A 19807-nucleotide genomic window follows, 5' to 3' on the forward strand; every position below is an offset into this window, starting at 1 on the left:
TAGTGCATCAAATAAGGATGTTTTTTTCTTTGCAGAAATTGCCATTGATTTGATACTTTGTAGCATTGAGTTTTACTTATAGTAGTGAAGTGAAAATCTCGTTAACCATTTAACTAGAATTAAGTCGTCTTTCTGTTAATTTTGGAAATAACCCAAAGAATGAAAGGGCCGACAGTATATATTTTTTAGAAGGAAAAAAAAGGCACTGACCTTGGTGCCTAATTCAATAAACTATTCATTTAGATAAGATTATGAAATCAATCATCAATTACCATTATTATTGTCATTTTTTTTCCCTTTTGAAGTCATCAACAACAATTAAATAACAGCATAAAAAAAAACATCTTAAAGCCTTTAAATATCAATTTAATATCAGCTTATTATATGCTTAACAAGAAAGACAAAAAAAAAAAAAAAAAAAAAAAAAAAAAAAAAAAAAAAGAAAGAAAGAAAAAAGAGAGAGAGAAGGTGGAGTCACAAGTCATAAGTGTGCAGTTGCACGCTTGTCTTGAGTATTGAGAGTGTTGATTAGAGAAGAAAGAATCAGAGAGAGTGGCTTTGTGTTGAAGCTAGATATAATAATAATTAAGAAAATCCGAACATGATCCACTCATATTGAGTCACAACTACCGTAAACAAGTTCCAGTTTTTCCAGTTCCTGAATGCTGAATGCAGATGATGGGTACGAGAACGGAGTGTCCGATGTTGTTAATGTTTATGTCGTTGTTGTTGTTGGGGGTTTTAATAGGAGGAGGTGAATCGGAGTACATAGAGTACAACACAACTCACAGAATCGTTCCGGGGAAGATCAATGTGCATTTGGTCCCTCACTCTCACGACGATGTTGGTTGGCTCAAGACCGTCGATCAGTACTATGTTGGTGCCAACAACTCCATTCGGGTAAGCTCGTATTTTCTTCTTCTTCTTCTTCCTCTTTCTTTCTTTCTTTTTTTGTTAATTATTATCCCTTTGATTATTTATTTTATGGATGGAATTTTGAATTTGGTTTTTGTAATTGCAGGGGGCTTGCGTCCAGAATGTGCTGGATTCTGTCATTTCGGCCTTGTTGGAAGACAAGAACCGCAAGTTCATCTATGTCGAGATTGTACTACTTCTATATTCATCTTTCTTTGCTTTGTTTTTCTTATGTCGTTTTTGTTTTGAAGTAGAAAATGCCATTTATGATTTACACCCCCCCAAAAATGGGGAAAAAAAATGTTGGCGATACAATCAAATGCGGCACTAAATTAACATTGTAAGATAATAGAGTGGGATCATTGTTTTTTTTTTTTTTCCCTTTTTAACTTTAATAGTTTTTTCCCCCTTTGTTGTGTGACAATTCCTTTTACTGACACGCATGTGGTTGATTTCTTGGAATTTCGAAAGGCATTCTTCCAGAGATGGTGGAGGCAGCAAAGCAAGGCTCTGAAGGCTAAGGTCAAGGAGCTGGTCAACTCTGGTCAACTCGAATTCATGTACTGTTTTACTACTTTTGGTTCTTTATTATTGTTCTTATTCAAACATGGAAGTTGCTCGAGTGTTTTTGCACTAGTGAGAAAAAAAGTTTTAAACTTTGTCTTTCTCATTCTGATGTGATTTTTGAAGAAATGGGGGCATGTCCATGCATGACGAGGCAACCCCACATTACGTTGACTTGATTGATCAGACGACCTTGGGGCATCAATTTATCAAGAACGAATTCGGTCAGATTCCACGAGTGGGTTGGCAGATTGATCCTTTTGGGCATTCTGCAGTTCAAGCTTACCTTCTTGGTGCAGAGGTAAAACTATTAGAGCACATTTCAAGTTGTGACTACTTTTATGAAAATTTATCATTTTAGTAGTATTGAAACTCTAGAATACAATAGTATCGAAGATGTTATGTCTAGCGTTTTTGAAGTTTGATCACGTCTTCTTCTTGGCTTATGAGATTTTGACAACTCGTTCTCTCTATATTGGTTGCAGTTAGGATTTGATTCCCTCTTTTTCGCTCGAATTGATTACCAAGATAGAGCCAAGCGGCTCAAAGAGAAGACTCTTGAGGTTGTATGGCAGGGGTCTAGATCCCTCAGTTGGTCTTCACAGGTTTGGGTTTAAGCACACTTTTGATTTGTAGATCGAGGGCATGTTTGGTATGGATACCTTGATACTTGTATCAAAGTTTAATTAAGACTCTACAAATTATACTCTTAACATGATTATTGCTCGTTAATAAAAAAAAATACTAATTATATCTCATTAATGTTTTTTGAAAAAATGGTTCCAAACATTGTTTGAAAACTATTCCTTTTATTGACTAAAAACATGAGAAAAAACAACAGCGAACAGGTCTGCAGTTTTATTTTTTCTTCTTAAAAAAAGGAAAAAAAAAAAGCACTTGTGCGGATTGTTTTTTCATTGAGTATTATTCCAGCAGTTGCGTGGATGATAATCACTGAATTCATTGATCTAAACGTATTTTCAGATTTTCACTGGGATATTCCCTAGGCATTATGATCCTCCTGATGGTTTTACATTTGAAATAAATGACGCTTCACCACCTATTCAGGTAAATCTTATAAAGTACACAGACAAATGCCTGACAGTTTGGCTTTAGAACTCCTTTGTAATGTGGTTTGTTTGTTGTAGGATGACATTCTTCTTTTTGACTACAATGTTCAAGAACGAGTTAATGACTTTGTTGCTGCTGCTTTAGCGCAGGTAGGATCTAATTAATCAGATTCCATATTCCTACTCTAGACCTTCGTTTTAAGCTTAAATGATAAGCCTTCACGAATCCATCATAACTGAGTCTCTATGCGATTGTTATGGACTTCATTTTTGTGGGTAATCCTGATCATTATTTGTAAAGCAGTCCTTTGCATTTATTCATTTAAAGTATTTGTAGCTCGCTCACAAGTCCAAGTGCTAATGATAGAAACTAGTTAGCCGTAGCGCAAGTGTGTGACAGTGACATATGAACGCATTAAACTAAATGTTAAAAATTGTTATGCATGTTCATTTTGTAGATTATGATTGATCTGAGAACTTTTTGTTTAGTCATTTTCTACTATCTTCAATTGGTGATTGAACTTGAAAGTTCTTTTAGAATGCACAAAGAAAAGTAATTCTCATCCCTCCGTTAAAGCCTTTTCATTTAACACAATGGTTGATTGCAGTTATTTAACATATTCTTTTCGTTTAGGCTAATGTGACAAGAACCAACCACATTATGTGGTGCATGGGGACGGATTTTCGTTATCAATATGCAAATTCGTGGTTCAGGCAGATGGACAAGTTCATTCACTACGTCAATCAGGTGCTCCTCCTGTAGGCCCAGCATAAATGATTAGTTGAAATATTTTTTTTATCTTTATTAATAATTAATTAATAAGTCTCCAATTTGTGTTTCCATTCTGTACTACTTTTAGTCCTCTCAATGAAATTGGAAATCCTTAAATTGTATTAATTTGCCAATCTTAGGATGGGCGCGTGAATGCACTATATTCGACACCATCTCTCTACACTGATGCAAAACACGCAACCGATCAGAAATGGCCTCTCAAAACTGATGATTTTTTCCCGTGAGTTTGGTGTCCAAATTTTGCTCCAGCCCTTTTTTTTGGTGTATTTTTCCGAGAATTGCTTCTGAAAAAATAAGATGTCAAATTTTTTAGGCATGCAGATAAAATAAATACATATTGGACAGGGTACTTTACAAGTCGTCCAGCACTTAAAGGCTATGTCAGAGTCATGAGTGCTTACTATCTGGTATATTTTGATATCTTTATTTCTTGACAAAGTTAACTCCGCAGTGGTAGGATCCCACGGTGTCTTTTTAATTGTCCTGATTTTCTGATTCCGTTTAGGCAGCAAGGCAGTTGGAATTTTTTATAGGCAGAAATGCCTCAGGTCCAAACACTGATGCACTTGCTGATGCTTTGGCAATCGTTCAACATCATGATGCAGTTAGTGGTACAGAAAGAGAGCATGTTGCTGCCGACTATGCATTGCGAATTTCAATAGGATATCAGGAGGTCCATCTCACTTCCATAGTCTTAGGTTTTGTTATTGATTACATATGAAAGGTAAAATAAAATTCTTTTTTTCTCTATACATCTCGCTGTAGGCTGAGAAGTTGGTAGCTTCTTCTCTAGCTTACCTGACAAAAAAATCAGGTTCAAGTTCTGGAGTTGCAAACTTTCAGCAGGCAAGTTGTTACTAGTTTCCCCACCATTTTCGTTCTGACCTTTGTATTTGAACTGTCTCAAATCAGCTTATATTATCATTTACTAATAGGTTGTTTTTCAATGTAAGAACCAATCTCAAAATAGTTAAGATTGTTACTTATTTCTGCTGTGTAGAATATTTAGTCGATCAAAAGATAAGCATGAATCTTCATGTCATTTCTTCAAACCAGAAATTAACATGGGAACTCATGTTCGTGAAAGGATCATTAAAAAAAAGTAATGATGGCGAGAACAATGAAGTGCTGCTGAAAATGCTTCTTGGATGATGTAAAGCTTAATGCCTGTGATGTAATAATTTAGTAGGAATGCTTTCCTTTTGTAGAATTTCATTTAAAACAATTGGTTTGGGCTAAAAAGAGTATAATGTGCCTACTTTGTATTGGAGATTGAACTTCAATCCTGAGCACCCTTTTGCAGATTACTTTCTTCGTAACCGAGTTTATGTCTATTGAATTGTATTATGTGGATTTTGTTGGCAGTGTCCACTACTTAATATAAGTTATTGTCCTCCATCAGAAGCTGTCTTGTCTGATGGGAAAAGCTTGGTAAGCGTATTATTTTATCTATCCGTATAAGCCAACTCAATTGAGGATCAGACAACCTGCTTTTTCTTGTCATCTTATATTCATGTGTTTTCCTTTTCAGGTTGTTGTTGCATACAATCCTCTAGGATGGAAGAGAGAGGAAGTAATACGAATCCCTGTAAGCCGTTCCCTTGCTTATTCTTTGTAAGTTGATTATCATATGTTTGGTTACTGTACCTTCTGTTTTGAGAGAATTTCTACCAAAAAGTTAATATGTTGGAGTTGGGCGTTTGGAGACACAGCAGTCAACCTGTCTGACCCTCTCTTGGGAGTAAAAAGAATTAAGCATCATTGAATTAAAGAAGACTATTAAGGTTGGATTCATTTTGTTTTAAATGTACACACAAGGCTTATGTAGATTCAAATTTGTAGGTATCCACTGACAGGGTTACTGTTCGGGATTCTAGTGGAAGAAAAGTAGAAGCTCAGCTCCTTCCTATAACAAATGCCACTTTGAGCATTAGAAATTACTACGCTAGAGCATATTTGGGTAAATCTCCAAGTGAAACAATTAAGTATTGGCTTGCATTTTCAGTGTCAGTACCACCAATTGGTTTTAGCAGTTACATCATCTCAACTGTGAAACAGACAGGTTAGCCATTTTGTGATAGTATATATTGCGATAAATATTAGCACTTCCTTTCCAACTTAACTATACGAAGTTTAATTATTTTTTTATTTTGATTTAAATAAAGGTCCTAGTTCAACCATTTCATCCATCTACACGTTGGAGGAAAGTGCAGACGATACCATAGAAGTCGGGAAAGGAAGTTTAAAGCTCATTTTTTCTGCTCGCGAGGGAAAGCTTACACATTATGCTAATAGGAAAAATCTGGTATGTTATACTATTGACGGTTCAATTTCCCAGCACGCTTTTGCTCTTTTTATATGGTTTATCTTTTTGTTTTTAGTTCCAACATTCAGTCTGAAATGAAAGCTAGCACATGCATTATATGTGGTATATGCTTCTTATGTTATATTTGCATGTGTACTTCCTTACACTGCATTTACATTCTTGAAGGTCACAGCATCTGTAGAACAGTCATACAGTTATTACACTGGAAGTGATGGAACTGATGAAGATCCTCAGGTGGTCAGCCGATTAATATGCAAAAAAATCCACCATATCCTGTTAATTCTCAGTTTGGACCTTGTTGTTTCGAGTTGTTTAAGTTGATTATGATTCTAATTTTGATTATCTGCATTGAAGGCTTCTGGGGCATATATCTTCCGTCCAAATGAAACATTTCCTATAAAATCTGAAAGTCAGGTAACTAAAATATTATTTGAAACTGTTCTTTTTTATTACATCTGCCTTTTTTTTTTTTTTTTTGTAAATATTTACATCTACGGAATTGAGTTTCTGAAAAGATAACATATACATGTACCCAGGTTCCTCTAACTGTGATTCGGGGTCCACTAGTGGATGAAGTACACAAACGGATTAACCCATGGATATCTCAGGTGGTTTTGGTGCTTTAGATTCCACAAAAAAAAAAAAAAAAAAAAAAAGTCGTGTTTTAGTGGTAATTTTTTCTTCAATCTTATTCAGGGTAATCAATTGGATAAAACGTTCTACTGATATTTGTTTCCATCTAGGGACGTTATTACTTCTAATTTCAGTAACATGATACGGCATGTGTGTGCAGATTACGAGGGTATTTAAGGAAAAGGATCATGCTGAAGTTGAGTTTACTGTAAGTTAACTTCGGCAGATTTGCTCATTAAGAGCACACAGAGATTCGTATTGAGATTAGTGTGTAACTGACTATTCCCTTTTGGCTTGTTTGTGGCACATCATCCTCATTTTAGATTGGACCTATACCTGTTGATGATGATATTGGCAAAGAAATCGCAACTCAAATTACAACAGCCATGAAGACCAATGGAACATTTTACACAGATTCCAATGGACGTGACTTCATTAAACGGGTACTTCAATACTTTCTATCTACCATTGTTTGAGATTTTGGATCACATATAGATTTTAGTTGCATTATGCATTATCGTAACTTAGTTGCAGTATTTATCGACGTAGAATGAAATATTTGGATGGTCTTTGAATTTTCTTCATCCTATGAATAACAAGCATTTTTTCCTCGATTTAGCTGTAGCCTGTAGTTGGTTATAAACGATGGAAACCTTGCAGGAAATATTCCAATCTCACCATTGTTAATTTATTTCTGTGGCTTGATTCAAATCTGATACACTCAATTGTTTTGCAGCTTCGAGATTTCAGAACGGACTGGGAACTGCAAGTCAATCAACCGATTGCTGGAAACTATTATCCTGTATGCTTCCATTGTTTGATACATTGAAACATTTGATCTTGATATATCCTGATTTCGATCCGTATTCCATCTAATGAGTTTTCTGTTCAAAATGAACCACTCGATTGAAATGCAAATACTTATTCAGCAGTCCCGAGTTCTTTTAGAATAGCTTGTCAACTTGCCCGTCTTCATTTCATTTTTCTATGCCCATTTCTTTATTGTTTACACTTCTATACCTACTTTTGTTGCTCATCATCATGATCTTCTGCTTTACTCCGTTATTTCAGATTAATCTTGGAATTTACGTGCAAGACACTAGCTCAGAACTTTCAGTTTTGGTTGATCGTTCGGTGGGGGGATCCAGCTTAAACGATGGTCAGATAGAGCTGATGCTCCACAGGTTTCTCTTTCCTATAAGTACTTTATCTTATTTTTTATTTGCTTGGATAAGTACTATCTGCTTTGTAGTTCCCTTTTTGCTTTCTCTCATGATTTCTAAATGAGCTTCTTTTGTTCTATAGGCGGTTACTTCATGATGACAAAAAAGGAGTTGGTGAGGTATTGAATGAAACAGTTTGTCTCCATGATAAATGCGAGGGTTTAACGGTAAGTATACACTAGTTTACCAAGCTGTATTGCAAGTGTAATCGGAACACTATGGAAGACCTTTAGCCTGTTTAGGGGATTAATAGCACAAAATATTTAGTACTCGTACAAGTTGACGTTATCGAATCTTCATAGTGCTCTCTCACTTCTCAAGGATATGGTTTCTTAGTTTCAGATTTTTTTTGTTTAAGTGACTACTTTTTCTCTCTGTTTCAGATACAAGGAAAATTTTACTTCAGAATTGACCCTCTTGGGGAAGGTGCCAAGTGGCGCCGCACAACTGGCCAAGAGATATATTCTCCACTGCTCTTGGCCTTCACAGAACAGGTGCAGAAAAACCTTTAAATTGATTAGTTGCAGTTTGGCCACAATGCTTAGTTGATCATTTTTCTTTTTACAGGATGGAAATGAGTGGATAAATTCTCATGTCTCAACATTTTCTGGAATTGATCCTTCATACACTTTACCAAACAACGTTGCCGTGATAACCCTCCAGGTATGTGTCCTTAAGAAAATTTATTTTCTTTCACAGTGTTGTTTAAGTTTTCTTGGAAGATCACAAGTTTGGCCCTTTTCTGAACTGCAGGAGCTTGAAAATGGAATAGTACTCCTTCGACTTGCCCATCTATACGAGGTTCTAATTTCTCTCTCACCCTGCTAAGTTAGCACAAAAAGAGTAGCACTTTTATAAATAGCTTTGGTTTTCTCATTCACTTATTATAGCAAGTTACTTTCATATTCTGAACTGATTGTTATTTGTGTATGCGAAGACGGGAGAGGACAAGGATTACTCCGTATTGGCAAGTGTGGAGCTGAAGAGGCTGTTTCCAAAAAAGGTGAGAGATGAGAGCCACCTGATTATTATTTTCATTATTACTATTATTATTATTAAAATTTATAGGTGGGGATTCGAGTTGTAGACCTTGACATTAGAATGAAAGTTGAGTTTTTTGGTATAGAAAATCAATGATCTTTAGCTTACGTCTACATGGATTGGTTTCAGATCAACAAAGTGAGGGAGATGAGTTTGTCTGCCAACCAAGAAAAAGCGGAGATGGAGAAGAGGAGGCTAGTTTGGGAAGTGGAAGGATCTGGCGAGAGGTCAGAGGTGGTGAGGGGAGGTCCTGTTGACCCTCAAACACTTGTGGTGGAACTTGGCCCCATGGAAATCCGCACTTTCCTTATCGACTTTGCTTTCCTCCGCCTGTTCGGTTCCTAAAGGGGAGAACAATATCTCACCATTATCGCCCTCAGCATTGTGCATGAGACTTGCCCCTGTAACTTTGGCATGCTTTAACTAAACAACGTTTTTCTGTTCTCAAACATTTTTCGAGGTTCTTGTTGGAGGCTTGTAGCTCTGAATGGAGGGTGTTGTGTACTTGTGTTGTATAGTAACGCCGAAAATCGTAATAAAAGGACTGAGATTATCAATCGACCAGAGTCATTTGTGTGATGCACAACTCTTTGTTTTTGATAGAATAGAACTGAACTTATTTGTTACCAAATGGCAAATGTCAATTTGTACATTTTGTACATCCCCTCACTGGCATTTTCCATTAGTGGGTCTCTAATCCACGGATAAAATGCTTTGAAGCTCCGTCTGCAAATGTGCTTTCATTCTGTAATTGGAAGCCAAGTTCTTATCCAAATCCTGTTTCGCAGCCAAGAGTCCGGATTTCATCATCTCTGCTGTGTCTATTTCGGAGTTGCTATACCCATTGTTGTCTTGAAATCTCACAAAGCTCGATTGCAACTGAAATATATGTGGAATCAAACCCAGTCTCAATCAGAAGAGTAATCTCAAAATGCCAAAACTATTAACAAAATCCTTCAATTACTTCACCTTATTGAGTCCATTTTTCAGCTCTTTCAGTCGCACTCTACACTCCGAAACAAATCTCTCCACATTATGCTTGAATTCCTTCATTTCGGAGCCCTTGGAATCGTAGAACTCATCCTTTGCCTTCTCCAATTCTTGAAGATCCTCCACTTCGCTCATCAAAGCCCTAGAAATAGCAGATTTAAGTTTCAATTCGAGAAACGAGTAAGCGATCGATCCGGACCCAAAAAAAATATTTTTTTATTTTTATTTTTTAAAAAAGGCGCGAAATTGAACGCACCTGAGCAGCAGCGAATGGCTATCGTATTTGGCATTGAGGTTGTCTATCTCGGACTTGAGAAGCGAGATCTTGAAACTTTGCGACGCGATCTTCTGATCGAGCATCGAGCATCGCCGTTCCATCTCCCTGATTCCGGCAAGCTTAGACGCCAGAACCAGAGACTTGCTCGCTTGCAGCTCTCTCTCCGCCTAATAGTCATCAAATTTCACCAAAAGCCATATTTTATTCCCTGTTTAGCGACCGAGAAAACGCTGGAAAATGCGATGAAATTGAAATCCTTGACTGTGAAAACATGCACGTAAGAATGTCTATATAGCCTTTTAATTTCCTAAAAGTGTCGTCTGTTTTCTCGGTCAATTGATCAAACGTGAATGGAGAGAGGGAGAGGAATTAGGACCTGGAGAAGAGAGAGACGCTTGTTCCGGTCGAGCTCCATGCGTTCGAGCCGATCACGAAATGAAGCAGAAAGCGCCGTCGCCATTGGAGAGCACAGGAGAGAGCTCAGACTATTTGGGCTTCTCAAAGAGTCTAAGCGAGAAGATGACACAGACTGTGACCTTTATTTATATCGAAATCTCCACAACAAAACCTGTCACTCAAAGAATGCAGGGACTTTTCGAAATAAAATGAAGTAAATTAGTGTCCAGGAACCATCCTATTACCATTAAATTAGGACAAGAAGAGAATATAGGACTATTATTATCAAAATTAACCCTGTATATTACAAACACGCATACCATGCACCATATCATATCAAGTCTAGTATCCATATGCGAATTGAGAAAGCACAGAAAGCATTGTCTAACTGCAGCATTGAAGAAAGCCATAATCACAACGTATAGTACAAATAAGATGATGGCAACAAAGTTGATTCAATAAGTACTTGATAAATAGTTTGGATGATGATTCTTCATTAGGATATCTTTTCCTCTTTGATTGTAAACCATATGCATCATGACTTGAACTATTCTATTCTGTTGGGAAAGACAAGGTGGGCTTCGGTGGGATCTCTACCACCTTAGTCATTGATGGCCTATCAGAAGGGATCGTTTGAATGCACCACAAGCTCACCAATATCATCTTCCTTGCCATTTCCTCCTCTTGATTTGTCATTTCTTCACCGATTTCCAACTTCTCCCCACAATTATTTACATGGTCATGCAACCAATCAGGAAAATATATCTTACTGGTTCCCAGGTCGATATTCTTTCTTCCTCCCACCATTTCAAGAACCATCATTCCGTAGCTGTAGACATCCCATTTATAAGATACTCCTCCAAAGTTTCTGCACTACACTTCTGGTGCGGCATATCCAAAAGTGCCTCTAGCACCCAACATGGATACAATACTATCCTCCCTCCGGCACATTTTGGAAAGGCCAAAATCAGATATTTTCGGACAAAAGTCCTTATCAAGGAGAATGTCGTGAGGTTTTTATGTCAAAAATGCAAAATTCTCGTGGTACAACCTCGGTGCAAGTACTCTAGTCCTCGCGCAATGCCACGTGCAATTTCATACAATGTCTTCCATTCCAACCGAATGTTCTTGTTTGCTGCTTCACGGTTGAATATGAATTTATCCAATGATCCATTAGGCCATATACTCATAAATTAAAGCTCTTTTATTCCTCTCGTACCAAAATAAAAAAGAGACACAATATTAACATGTGATGTTCTACCAATGCTAGCAACTTCGTTGATCAATTCTTCTCCGTTACTCTTGGACTCTTATAGAACTTTCACTGCTACGAGAGAGCCATCAGCCAGTTTCCCTTTATAGATAGAACCAAATCCTACATTACCAACTTTTTCAGCAAATGAGTTTGTCATTTTCCTCGCATTTGCATAAGTATACCGCTTAGGGGCAAATGGTCCATGATTCTCAATAAATGCCTCCACATTAAATCCATCACTCTCGTCTTTCTTTAGAAAAACCAAGTTACTGGATATGGACCCTCTTCTCTTATAGCTGTATATGATCAAAATTGTAGTGATTACAATTCCGAATAGAACTGCTGAAATGCCTACATTCGAAATATTGTGTAAGCATTTTACTTTATTACCATAAAAAGAGAGTATATAATATGAAATAAATATATGAAATACATTTTCATGGATATACTATTAGAAGAACATAAAAAGTTATCGTGCAAATTTCTTGATACAGAATCTAAAACAAATGATCAGTTGTACTCAGTACTTACCTATGGCCCAATTACACTTCGAAGATGATCCTGCAATGTTAAAAAAAAGGTGAACTAGTGAGAGAATGCCAAAATAAAACTGTTCTTTTGTTTCTCCCAAAAGGAAAAAAAAAAGAAGGTAATATGCAATATATCCATGTGATGCCAGGTAGTCACCAATCAAATCAATTATGTTGGAGAGCACAACTCATGTTAAAAATTTATTTGTGTATGTGAGAAAAACATATTATAATAAAAAAATTAAATTTGAATTTTTATAAAAAATAACTCAATAAAATTTAAGTTGTGAAAAGAACTATAAGCACCTGCAGGGTTCAGATATAGTATATTGGTGTAGACATAAGTCTAGATATTGGTCAATGTATAGGTGGTAAAATCGATATTGACTTGGAGAGGCGTGTAGAAAAAAATGCACATATAAAAAAAAAGGGTGCCAAATTAGTACTGTTGCTGTGTTGATCCAAACAGAAGAAAGACAGTGTATATTAATGAGCCATATGCAAATGCATATAATATATTCGTGTAGATGACGTGCATATGATTAGAATATAATCCAACACTAAGAATATTAATCTGTTAAAGATATTCCAATGTATGTGTTCAAAATATTATAAATTATCAACTATATGAGAAGATACCTTTGCGTGATTAATATATTATAACTAGAATAAGATTTTACACTAAGAGCGTTTGTTAATCAATGAAAAGATATCACCCTAAAATAATTTGCAAATGCTTGTTTTACGTATGTAAATTAAAAAACAAAATGAAAAGAGAAGTAGCACAACAAAAAAAGTTGCAAGTAGAGAAATGTAGAAAAGCTCTAGATTCACATGTCAAACGCACATCAACAATAAATTACATTTATTTTTTAATATTTGCCCCAGGCTCTTTCAACAGTCTGATTTTCTTTTATTCCATTTATTTTTTTTTTTTTGCTTGAAAATTTCTTTTATTCCATTTAGACATATACACATGACTTGAGGAGCTAGGACTTTCGCAATATAAAATATATTTGAATAAACAAGAGTAGTCAGGACAAAAATATTTTTTCATCGTATACGTATCTTTAGAGTTTTGATTAGGATTGAAGGATGATCCTGCAGAGGCAAAAAAAAAAAAAAAAAAAAAAAAAGAGTTTTTGAGACTAATTACAGGAAAACCTTAGTTTTTCGAGTCAATAGTGTTATCTTATGATAGTCTTTTAACAATTTAATGTGTAAAAGTATTTAGAAATCAAACGTGTATATATATGATCTTAAATCTCTCAAAACTATAAAATGGTTTTAATCCTTATACGTTTAGGGGGATCGATGAAGTGGAAAATTGGTTTATGAATGCTGATTTGAGAAAAGAAAACATTAGTTCATCTCAAGCTAGCTCAAAATTGAAAAATGTTTTTCATATTCTCGAAATAGTTGTTTCAGAAAATGTTATCTAAATAGTGTTTGTTTGATATATGTTTACTATTTACGAATATGATTCGCATAGTTTGGAAACATCTCATTTTTGCAAAGAAAAAGGAAAATGCATAAGATTCGTTTTCTTTATATTTTAGCATGCATAATAATCCATGGTTAAATAAGAGATTTATACGGCCGATAGTGCTCATTTCTAAATGATAAATCAAAGTTAAAATTACATCAAAGTAGATTCGTTTTCTCTTGATTTTCTCTTATCTACATGTTCCATGATTGATCCGCCTGTTCAGCATGTTTTCACAAAATGCAACAGAAATGTTTGCCTTGCCCATTATACATATACTAAAAGAAAGGACGATATTCACTATTTATGCTACAGTGCAATGAACAGTGTCTTTCCCGTTTTAGCCTTGCTTTTTTCTTTTGATGAATTTTTTATTCCCGTTATGTCCTTTTTAATGTTCAGTTACTATATTGCCCTTTATTTTAATTTCATTTGTTTTGTTTTATTATGACTGTTGATAACTCATAGAAATAGAGTTATTTAGCATACTTTTAGGCTTAATATTTGTTTATATTCTCCGGGTAAAATGCCTTTGTGTTAGTATTTTGAATAGCATTTATTAATCTTTTTCCGTGTGGCAGAAAGTTGTTATTTATGGGAAATCTTGCTATATTTTGAAGTTATTCCTCAATTCAACTCATTGCATTGACCCTGGGAACTTAGTGCGTGATGTCCACAGGAGGTGCTGACGTAGGCTTTTGGTGAGAAAAGCACGGTGGAAAACACAAATGTTGAAATGCCCCCAATGCCATAGCATTGCTACAGCAAAGTCGCAGCAAAAAGCAGGAGCAGCAAAAAATTAGCAAGTTGGCGCAGTTTGTCTTTTAGCGCTGGTAGTGGTCCAAGCACTGACGGGACAGCTGTAAGAGCACCAGGAGGGGGGACCATCAATCATGACTCTCATGCATACACTTGTCACTAGGGCACCTCAACATGCACTAGTATATAAAGGAAAAGAAGAGTATAGTACAACCAGCCAGAAAAGAGGAGAGAAATTAGGGGAGGCGCACAGAATTCCTGGACGAGCTGGAAACAGAGACAGAAGAGAGTACAGGGGATTTTGGACGCTGGAGCTGGAGAAAAGAAGAGTACAGCACGGATATACAGGGGTTTTTGACCTCAGATTCTATCTTAGCTGTTTTCTCCTTCTCTCTGTATTTACTTTCCGAGACCTTATGGATCTGTTATTTGTTATTAATTCTGATTTTGTTGAACTAAACATGAGCTAAATTCCTTAGCTAGGATTATTGATGGAACCAAAGTTGCAATGAAGATCTATTTGCTATTTTGATTGATAATGTAATTTTCATCTGGTTTATTCAAGCATATTTATTGTTTACTTTCTATTAAGTGACAGGCCATCATTTAGTAAGAAAACACAAACTTAAGCTAATTCTGGAAAGGTTGGTTAAGTTAGATCTAGCTTGGATAATGTAAGAGATAGTATAGGAATATACTATTATCTCGTACAACCCATTAAAATTGATGTTAACGTCAGATTTGTAAACTAAAACACATAGGAATATGTTGGTTTAGTTTAAGGAATTACAAGCATAAATCTGTCGGAAGATGATTATGTAGAATTTTAGGTTAACTAGATAAACTTTGCTACAGCAATCGTATAGCAAATCGTGGTCAGAGTTGCAACCGAGGGGAAATCAGTAATCCTAGCCTTCATCCATCATTAAATCACAGCTCTAAGCTCAGATCTTGTTGACTTTTACCTCTTGTCTGCATTTAAATTACAGTCTTTGGTCTTATACATTCTTTTCACTTAATTAATATCAATTTGGCATTCAAACTATTCTCAATCATATTGATAAAACTAGTTTTTGTAATAGAATTCCTCATTAACTCAGTCCCTGTGGAGACGATACTTTACTCATTACTATATTACTTGTTCGATTGCGTGCGCTTGCGTGGAGTCATTTTATGCATAGAGTTTTTGGCAAACAGTGACGTTTAGTTTGAAGGTTCAAAGAGTTTGAACTTAAATTCAAGTTTAAACCCGTGTTTATTTTACAAAAGGTAAAAAGTATTTAAATCCTTGATATGACATTTCATAACCCAAGATTCTAAAAAAATAAAAGATTTTTGAATCCAAGTCTCTCATAAATTCTCAAGATTTAGTGGCAGTTCGTCTCTTGACTTTTGGGCAAATGTTCATGTACAACTTCATTTTCGTTTTGTATTGCATTGTCACTTTTGTTATAAGGTTGGACACGTTAATGGAAGCTGTAGCAGTGGTGCCCTGTTTCTGCAATTAATGACGAAGCAAATCAGATGACTGATGGAAATCTAGTGATTGATCTATACTACAATGAAAATTAGAAACTGCGTAAATTCATTAATGGTAGGCAATGTATCACAGTCACATGTAAAGAGAAAATAAGAAAGCAAAAAGACCGCAAGGAAAATGAGTAGGAGAAACACAGGCACACACATTTTGTAAGTACTGATAGCTACAGGGATAATTATGCAGCCTGCCAGTGAAACACGCCGTGGATCGACTTTTGCCACAGAGGGCAAAACTATTGCAAAAAATGCCGGATTGCAATTAATAAAGTGACCATTTTAGCATTTAAGTTTCTTTTAGCAGGGAGTTTATATTGAACCTTTTGAGTTTAAATTTGATGTGAGATTTTGTGAAGTTTGAACCTCAATTTAAATACGTGTTCGTTTAGAACTACAAATGTTATAAACGAACTAGATCATTGTAGAAAATTGACCACGTCTTTGTGCAATCAGATGGAAAAGTTTTCTTCTGTTTTCAAATCACACACAAACACACACACATTCTGTTTTCAAATCACATACAAACACACACACACACACACACACACACACACACATGTATATATCAAAATTTTGCAAATTCTGTAAAATTGAAATTGTTGTTTTCTTCTCAGTTTTTTTTTACCGCGAATTAGTATTTGGTTATTTGATGATACATCATTTAACTGTTTTTTTTTGTTTTTTGTTTCATGATGCGTAAAGTTAATCCGGCAAATAAATGTGTAAAGGATTGGAGAGCGAATTATCAACGGATTTAAGTTCTTTTCTCAAATTATATATTTGTGTATGTTTCAAGCACTAAGTACAGGTTGAAATACATTGTTATCTGATTGCAAAGACACAGCAAGGGAATGGGCTTGTTGTGCCTCTCTAACAGGTGAAGGAATGTCCTCAATCTCTCTCTTGGGTTTAACCCATCTCCCATGAGCATTACAAACCAACCCCTTATGGGCTAATTGGTACCAACACTGTGGAATTCTAAGCTCATCCACCAACATATCACATGCCTTGTTCACTAAAGCAACATCCCTCCTTGCATTGTTCCTAAATGTGGCCCTTGTGCTTAAAAAACCATCCACAAGATGCAGGTAAGTCTCCAAGCTATGAAACCCAATCAAATTGAATCCGCGCTTCAAATAAGATGACGACCGGACGTCAAGTTTCAGCTCAGCCCCAACATGGGTGTAAATCCATTCCAATGTTCCCGTGATCTCATCGAACTTCTGCAAGCTCTCGTTTAAAACTAGCCCCGGCATTCGCGGGACCATGTCTTGCTTGACAACAACTCTCAATGTCCTCACACCCATTTGGTGAAGCTTGTCTCTGAAGGCGGTGTTCCCAACTCTTGGGGCGCCAAAGGAGATAACGCTGATGGGCAGCCCGGGAATCGCATGCGCAGCCTCATAAGCGTTGAGCAAAGCGAGCGCCCCACCGAGGCTATGGCCCGTGATTGTGAGGCTAACTTCTTCACCCTTTGCCCTATACATCTCCACAAGCCTCTTTACTTCCTTCATGACTTGTTCCGAGGCACTCGACTTGTTATATCTCGTAATCTCGCTTTTCGACGTGTAAATGCTCAAGAACCCATGTTCAACTTTGGCGTCGTGATTCCCAATTGGCTCCAACTCCCTTTGAAGATCCTCGTACCACTCTGACGGAGCCACAGTTCCCCGCCACGCCACGACAATGTCTCTCCGCCCGATTCTCCGCGTTTCCTCGTCGCCGCTCACTGCTACGTATCCCATCCAATTGGAGTGTTTGCTCCAGGAATCCACCAAATGGGATCTCTCCAGCCAGTTGGGAAAATCTATATGTGACATGGCGTAAATGTACTTGCTGACATTATAGCCGTTTTTTCCCAGACCCATTTTTTCGAACAGTTTGTGCGCATTGTACCTGCAACTCCCACAGTACTCCGAAAACGAATCGAAATCAAAAGCGTCGTAAGTCGCTTGCGCGAATTCACCGTACTTGACGATCTCTCGCCTTAGCCAAGGATGAAGCGGGTCGAGAAGATTCTCCCAGCCGTTGGATCCGTGGATTTCCCGCCATTTTTCGGCGATCACTTCCTTCGGAGAAGTCGTCGGAGTCGAATGTTTCTCTTCGACATCGTAAAAATTGGAGTTAGAAGTCGAGAAATAGTCGTGAAGATTTTGTTTCGAAGGAGTTTCGATGTGGAGGTGAAGGAGATTGGAGAGCGATTCGGCCAAGCGAGTCGCCGTGTTCGTTAATGGCGGTTTTTTTGTTTGTGGGCAGTGGCTGATGACGGCGGCTTCTTGGTGGGCAGCGCGTATTGAAAAACGACGTCGTTGGCTCGAAACGGCACCATTTGTCGTTGGAAAATGGTTGGTCATCATCGTAGACATGGCCGTGGTCAGTTGGTCTAAATTCCCCCACCAGATGACTGAAGAAATGCTTGAGAAAGGCTTTTTGGTGGGCAAAAGAAGACTCGGAGATTTTTGGGAAGAAGAAAGATGAATGTAGGGACTATATAGAGAGAGAGAGAGAGAGAGAAAGAGCAGAAGAAGCAAAGCGTGTGTTAATTATTGAAGACTGTTACGCGGGTTGGATTCTACTCTTTACTTTTATCATGTTTGACGCTAATAGTCTAATATTTTTGTACGGATTTGAATTTCAGGTCCTTTTTTTTTTCGGACCATGTCTTGCAGGTTGAATCTTAGTTACGTGTCAAATTTATTGTTTTTTTTTTTTTTTGGTGAGAGAATTTTATTAAACATATTCTTTTATGAATATAAAAGGGACCCATGATTTCGTATGTCTCGTTTATTTCATAGATTTGAGTTTTTAATTTTCTGCAGCAATTCAGTAGAGCAGCAGAGAAGGTTGAATCCGATCATGAAGGAGGTAGTGAAGAAAGAGGTAATTAAATGGCTTGATGCAGGGATAATTTACCCTATTTCAGACAACTCTTGGGTCAGCCCAGTTCAATGCGTACCCATGAAAGGTGGAGTCACCGTGGTTCCAAATGACAATAACGAGTTGATTCCTACAAGAACAGTTACTGGTTGGAGGGTATGTATGGACTACAGGAAACTGAACAAAGCAACCAGAAAGGACCACTTCCCTCTGCCTTTCATCGACCAGATGCTTGATAGGTTGGCTGGAAAAGAATATTACTGTTTCTTAGATGGATACTCAGGCTACAACCAGATTGCCATAGCACCAGAGGATCAGGAAAAGACCACTTTCACATGTCCGTATGGGACGTTTGCTTTCAGAAGGATGCCTTTCGGACTCTGCAACGCTCCAGCAACTTTTCAGAGATGTATGATGTCCATTTTTACAGATATGGTGGAGAAGTCGCTGGAGGTTTTTATGGACGATTTCTCAGTTTTCAGAGATTCCTTTGGGGATTGCCTCACCAATTTGGAAAGAGTTTTAATGAGGTGTGAGGAAACCAATTTGGTTCTAAATTGGGAAAAATGCCACTTCATGGTACAAGAGGGCATCATTTTGGGTCACAAGATCTCCAACAAAGGCATTGAGGTGGACAAGGCAAAGATAGAAGTAATAGACAAACTACCGCCACCAACATCAGTGAAGGGGATTAGGAGTTTCCTGGGCCACGCCGGTTTTTATCGGCGGTTCATAAAAGATTTTTCAAGGATATCTAAGCCATTATGCAGTTTGTTGGAGCAAAGTCGGTCATTTGAGTTCAATGGCGAATGCCATCAAGCATTTTTGGAATTAAAGAAGCGGCTGGTGTCTGCCCCCATTGTCCTCTCGCCTGATTGGTCATGACCATTCGAACTCATGTACGATGCTAGTGATTATGCAGTGGGAGCAGTGTTGGGACAACGACATGAGAAGGTGTTCCACTCAATTTATTATGCAAGCAAGACGATGACTGAGGCCCAGCTGAATTACACTACCACGGAGAAAGAGTTGTTAGCTGTGGTGTTTGCTTTCGATAAATTCAGGGCATATCTTGTGGGCACTAAGGTGATCGTATACACTGACCACTCCGCCATTAAGTACCTGATTGCAAAAAA

The 19807-nt window shown here is 37.1% G+C and overlaps 3 protein-coding genes and 1 pseudogene across 3 annotated transcripts; 1 reads left to right on the top strand and 3 right to left on the bottom strand.

The window, feature by feature from the left end:
• The first annotated feature begins 436 nt into the window (after positions 1–436).
• LOC21392040 (alpha-mannosidase At3g26720) lies at positions 437–9124 on the top strand. The gene is made up of 29 exons (XM_024165385.1): positions 437–900; positions 1022–1105; positions 1387–1475; positions 1606–1780; positions 1965–2084; positions 2464–2547; positions 2628–2699; positions 3184–3297; positions 3462–3562; positions 3656–3749; positions 3848–4015; positions 4108–4188; positions 4708–4773; positions 4874–4930; positions 5185–5404; positions 5508–5647; positions 5834–5902; positions 6023–6082; positions 6205–6276; positions 6462–6509; positions 6625–6744; positions 7038–7103; positions 7373–7485; positions 7607–7691; positions 7908–8018; positions 8092–8187; positions 8278–8325; positions 8462–8527; positions 8695–9124. Exons 1-29 carry the CDS (start codon positions 670–672, stop codon positions 8908–8910), a joined length of 3066 nt encoding a protein of 1021 aa, XP_024021153.1. The 5' UTR covers positions 437–669; the 3' UTR covers positions 8911–9124.
• A 112-nt stretch (positions 9125–9236) lies between these two features.
• Positions 9237–10292, bottom strand: LOC21392041 (cingulin). Its single transcript, XM_010097725.2, has 4 exons — positions 10209–10292; positions 9812–9999; positions 9535–9697; positions 9237–9444 (listed from the first exon to the last, which is right to left on the bottom strand). The coding sequence occupies exons 1-4, from the start codon at positions 10290–10292 to the stop codon at positions 9259–9261; spliced, it is 621 nt and encodes a 206-aa protein (XP_010096027.1). The 3' UTR covers positions 9237–9258.
• A 488-nt stretch (positions 10293–10780) lies between these two features.
• On the bottom strand, positions 10781–11924 carry LOC21392042 (annotated as a pseudogene).
• Positions 11925–16536: 4612 nt separating this feature from the next.
• Positions 16537–18277, bottom strand: LOC112091511 (phospholipase A1-Igamma1, chloroplastic-like). Its single transcript, XM_024165392.1, has one exon. The coding sequence runs from the start codon at positions 18158–18160 to the stop codon at positions 16586–16588; it is 1575 nt and encodes a 524-aa protein (XP_024021160.1). The 5' UTR covers positions 18161–18277; the 3' UTR covers positions 16537–16585.
• Between the last annotated feature and the right edge of the window lie 1530 nt (positions 18278–19807).

The sequence above is a fragment of the Morus notabilis genome, unplaced genomic scaffold (assembly GCF_000414095.1).
Source record: "Morus notabilis unplaced genomic scaffold, ASM41409v2 Scaffold1580, whole genome shotgun sequence".
NCBI classification, from domain to species: domain Eukaryota; kingdom Viridiplantae; phylum Streptophyta; class Magnoliopsida; order Rosales; family Moraceae; genus Morus; species Morus notabilis.

Bases quoted from the DNA above. Each gene is read 5' to 3' on its own strand.
- LOC21392040 (XM_024165385.1), top strand. From the start codon at position 670: ATGCAGATGATGGGTACGAGAACGGAGTGTCCGATGTTGTTAATGTTT. The intron at 6,083-6,204 runs GTAACTAAAATA...ACATGTACCCAG, and splicing joins CTATAAAATCTGAAAGTCAG to GTTCCTCTAACTGTGATTCG. The intron at 6,745-7,037 runs GTACTTCAATAC...ATTGTTTTGCAG, and splicing joins GACGTGACTTCATTAAACGG to CTTCGAGATTTCAGAACGGA.
- LOC21392041 (XM_010097725.2), bottom strand. From the start codon at position 10,292: ATGGCGACGGCGCTTTCTGCTTCATTTCGTGATCGGCTCGAACGCATG. The intron at 9,698-9,811 runs GTGCGTTCAATT...TGCTATTTCTAG, and splicing joins AGCCATTCGCTGCTGCTCAG to GGCTTTGATGAGCGAAGTGG. The intron at 9,445-9,534 runs GTGAAGTAATTG...CATATATTTCAG, and splicing joins TGAAAAATGGACTCAATAAG to TTGCAATCGAGCTTTGTGAG.
- LOC112091511 (XM_024165392.1), bottom strand. From the start codon at position 18,160: ATGTCTACGATGATGACCAACCATTTTCCAACGACAAATGGTGCCGTT.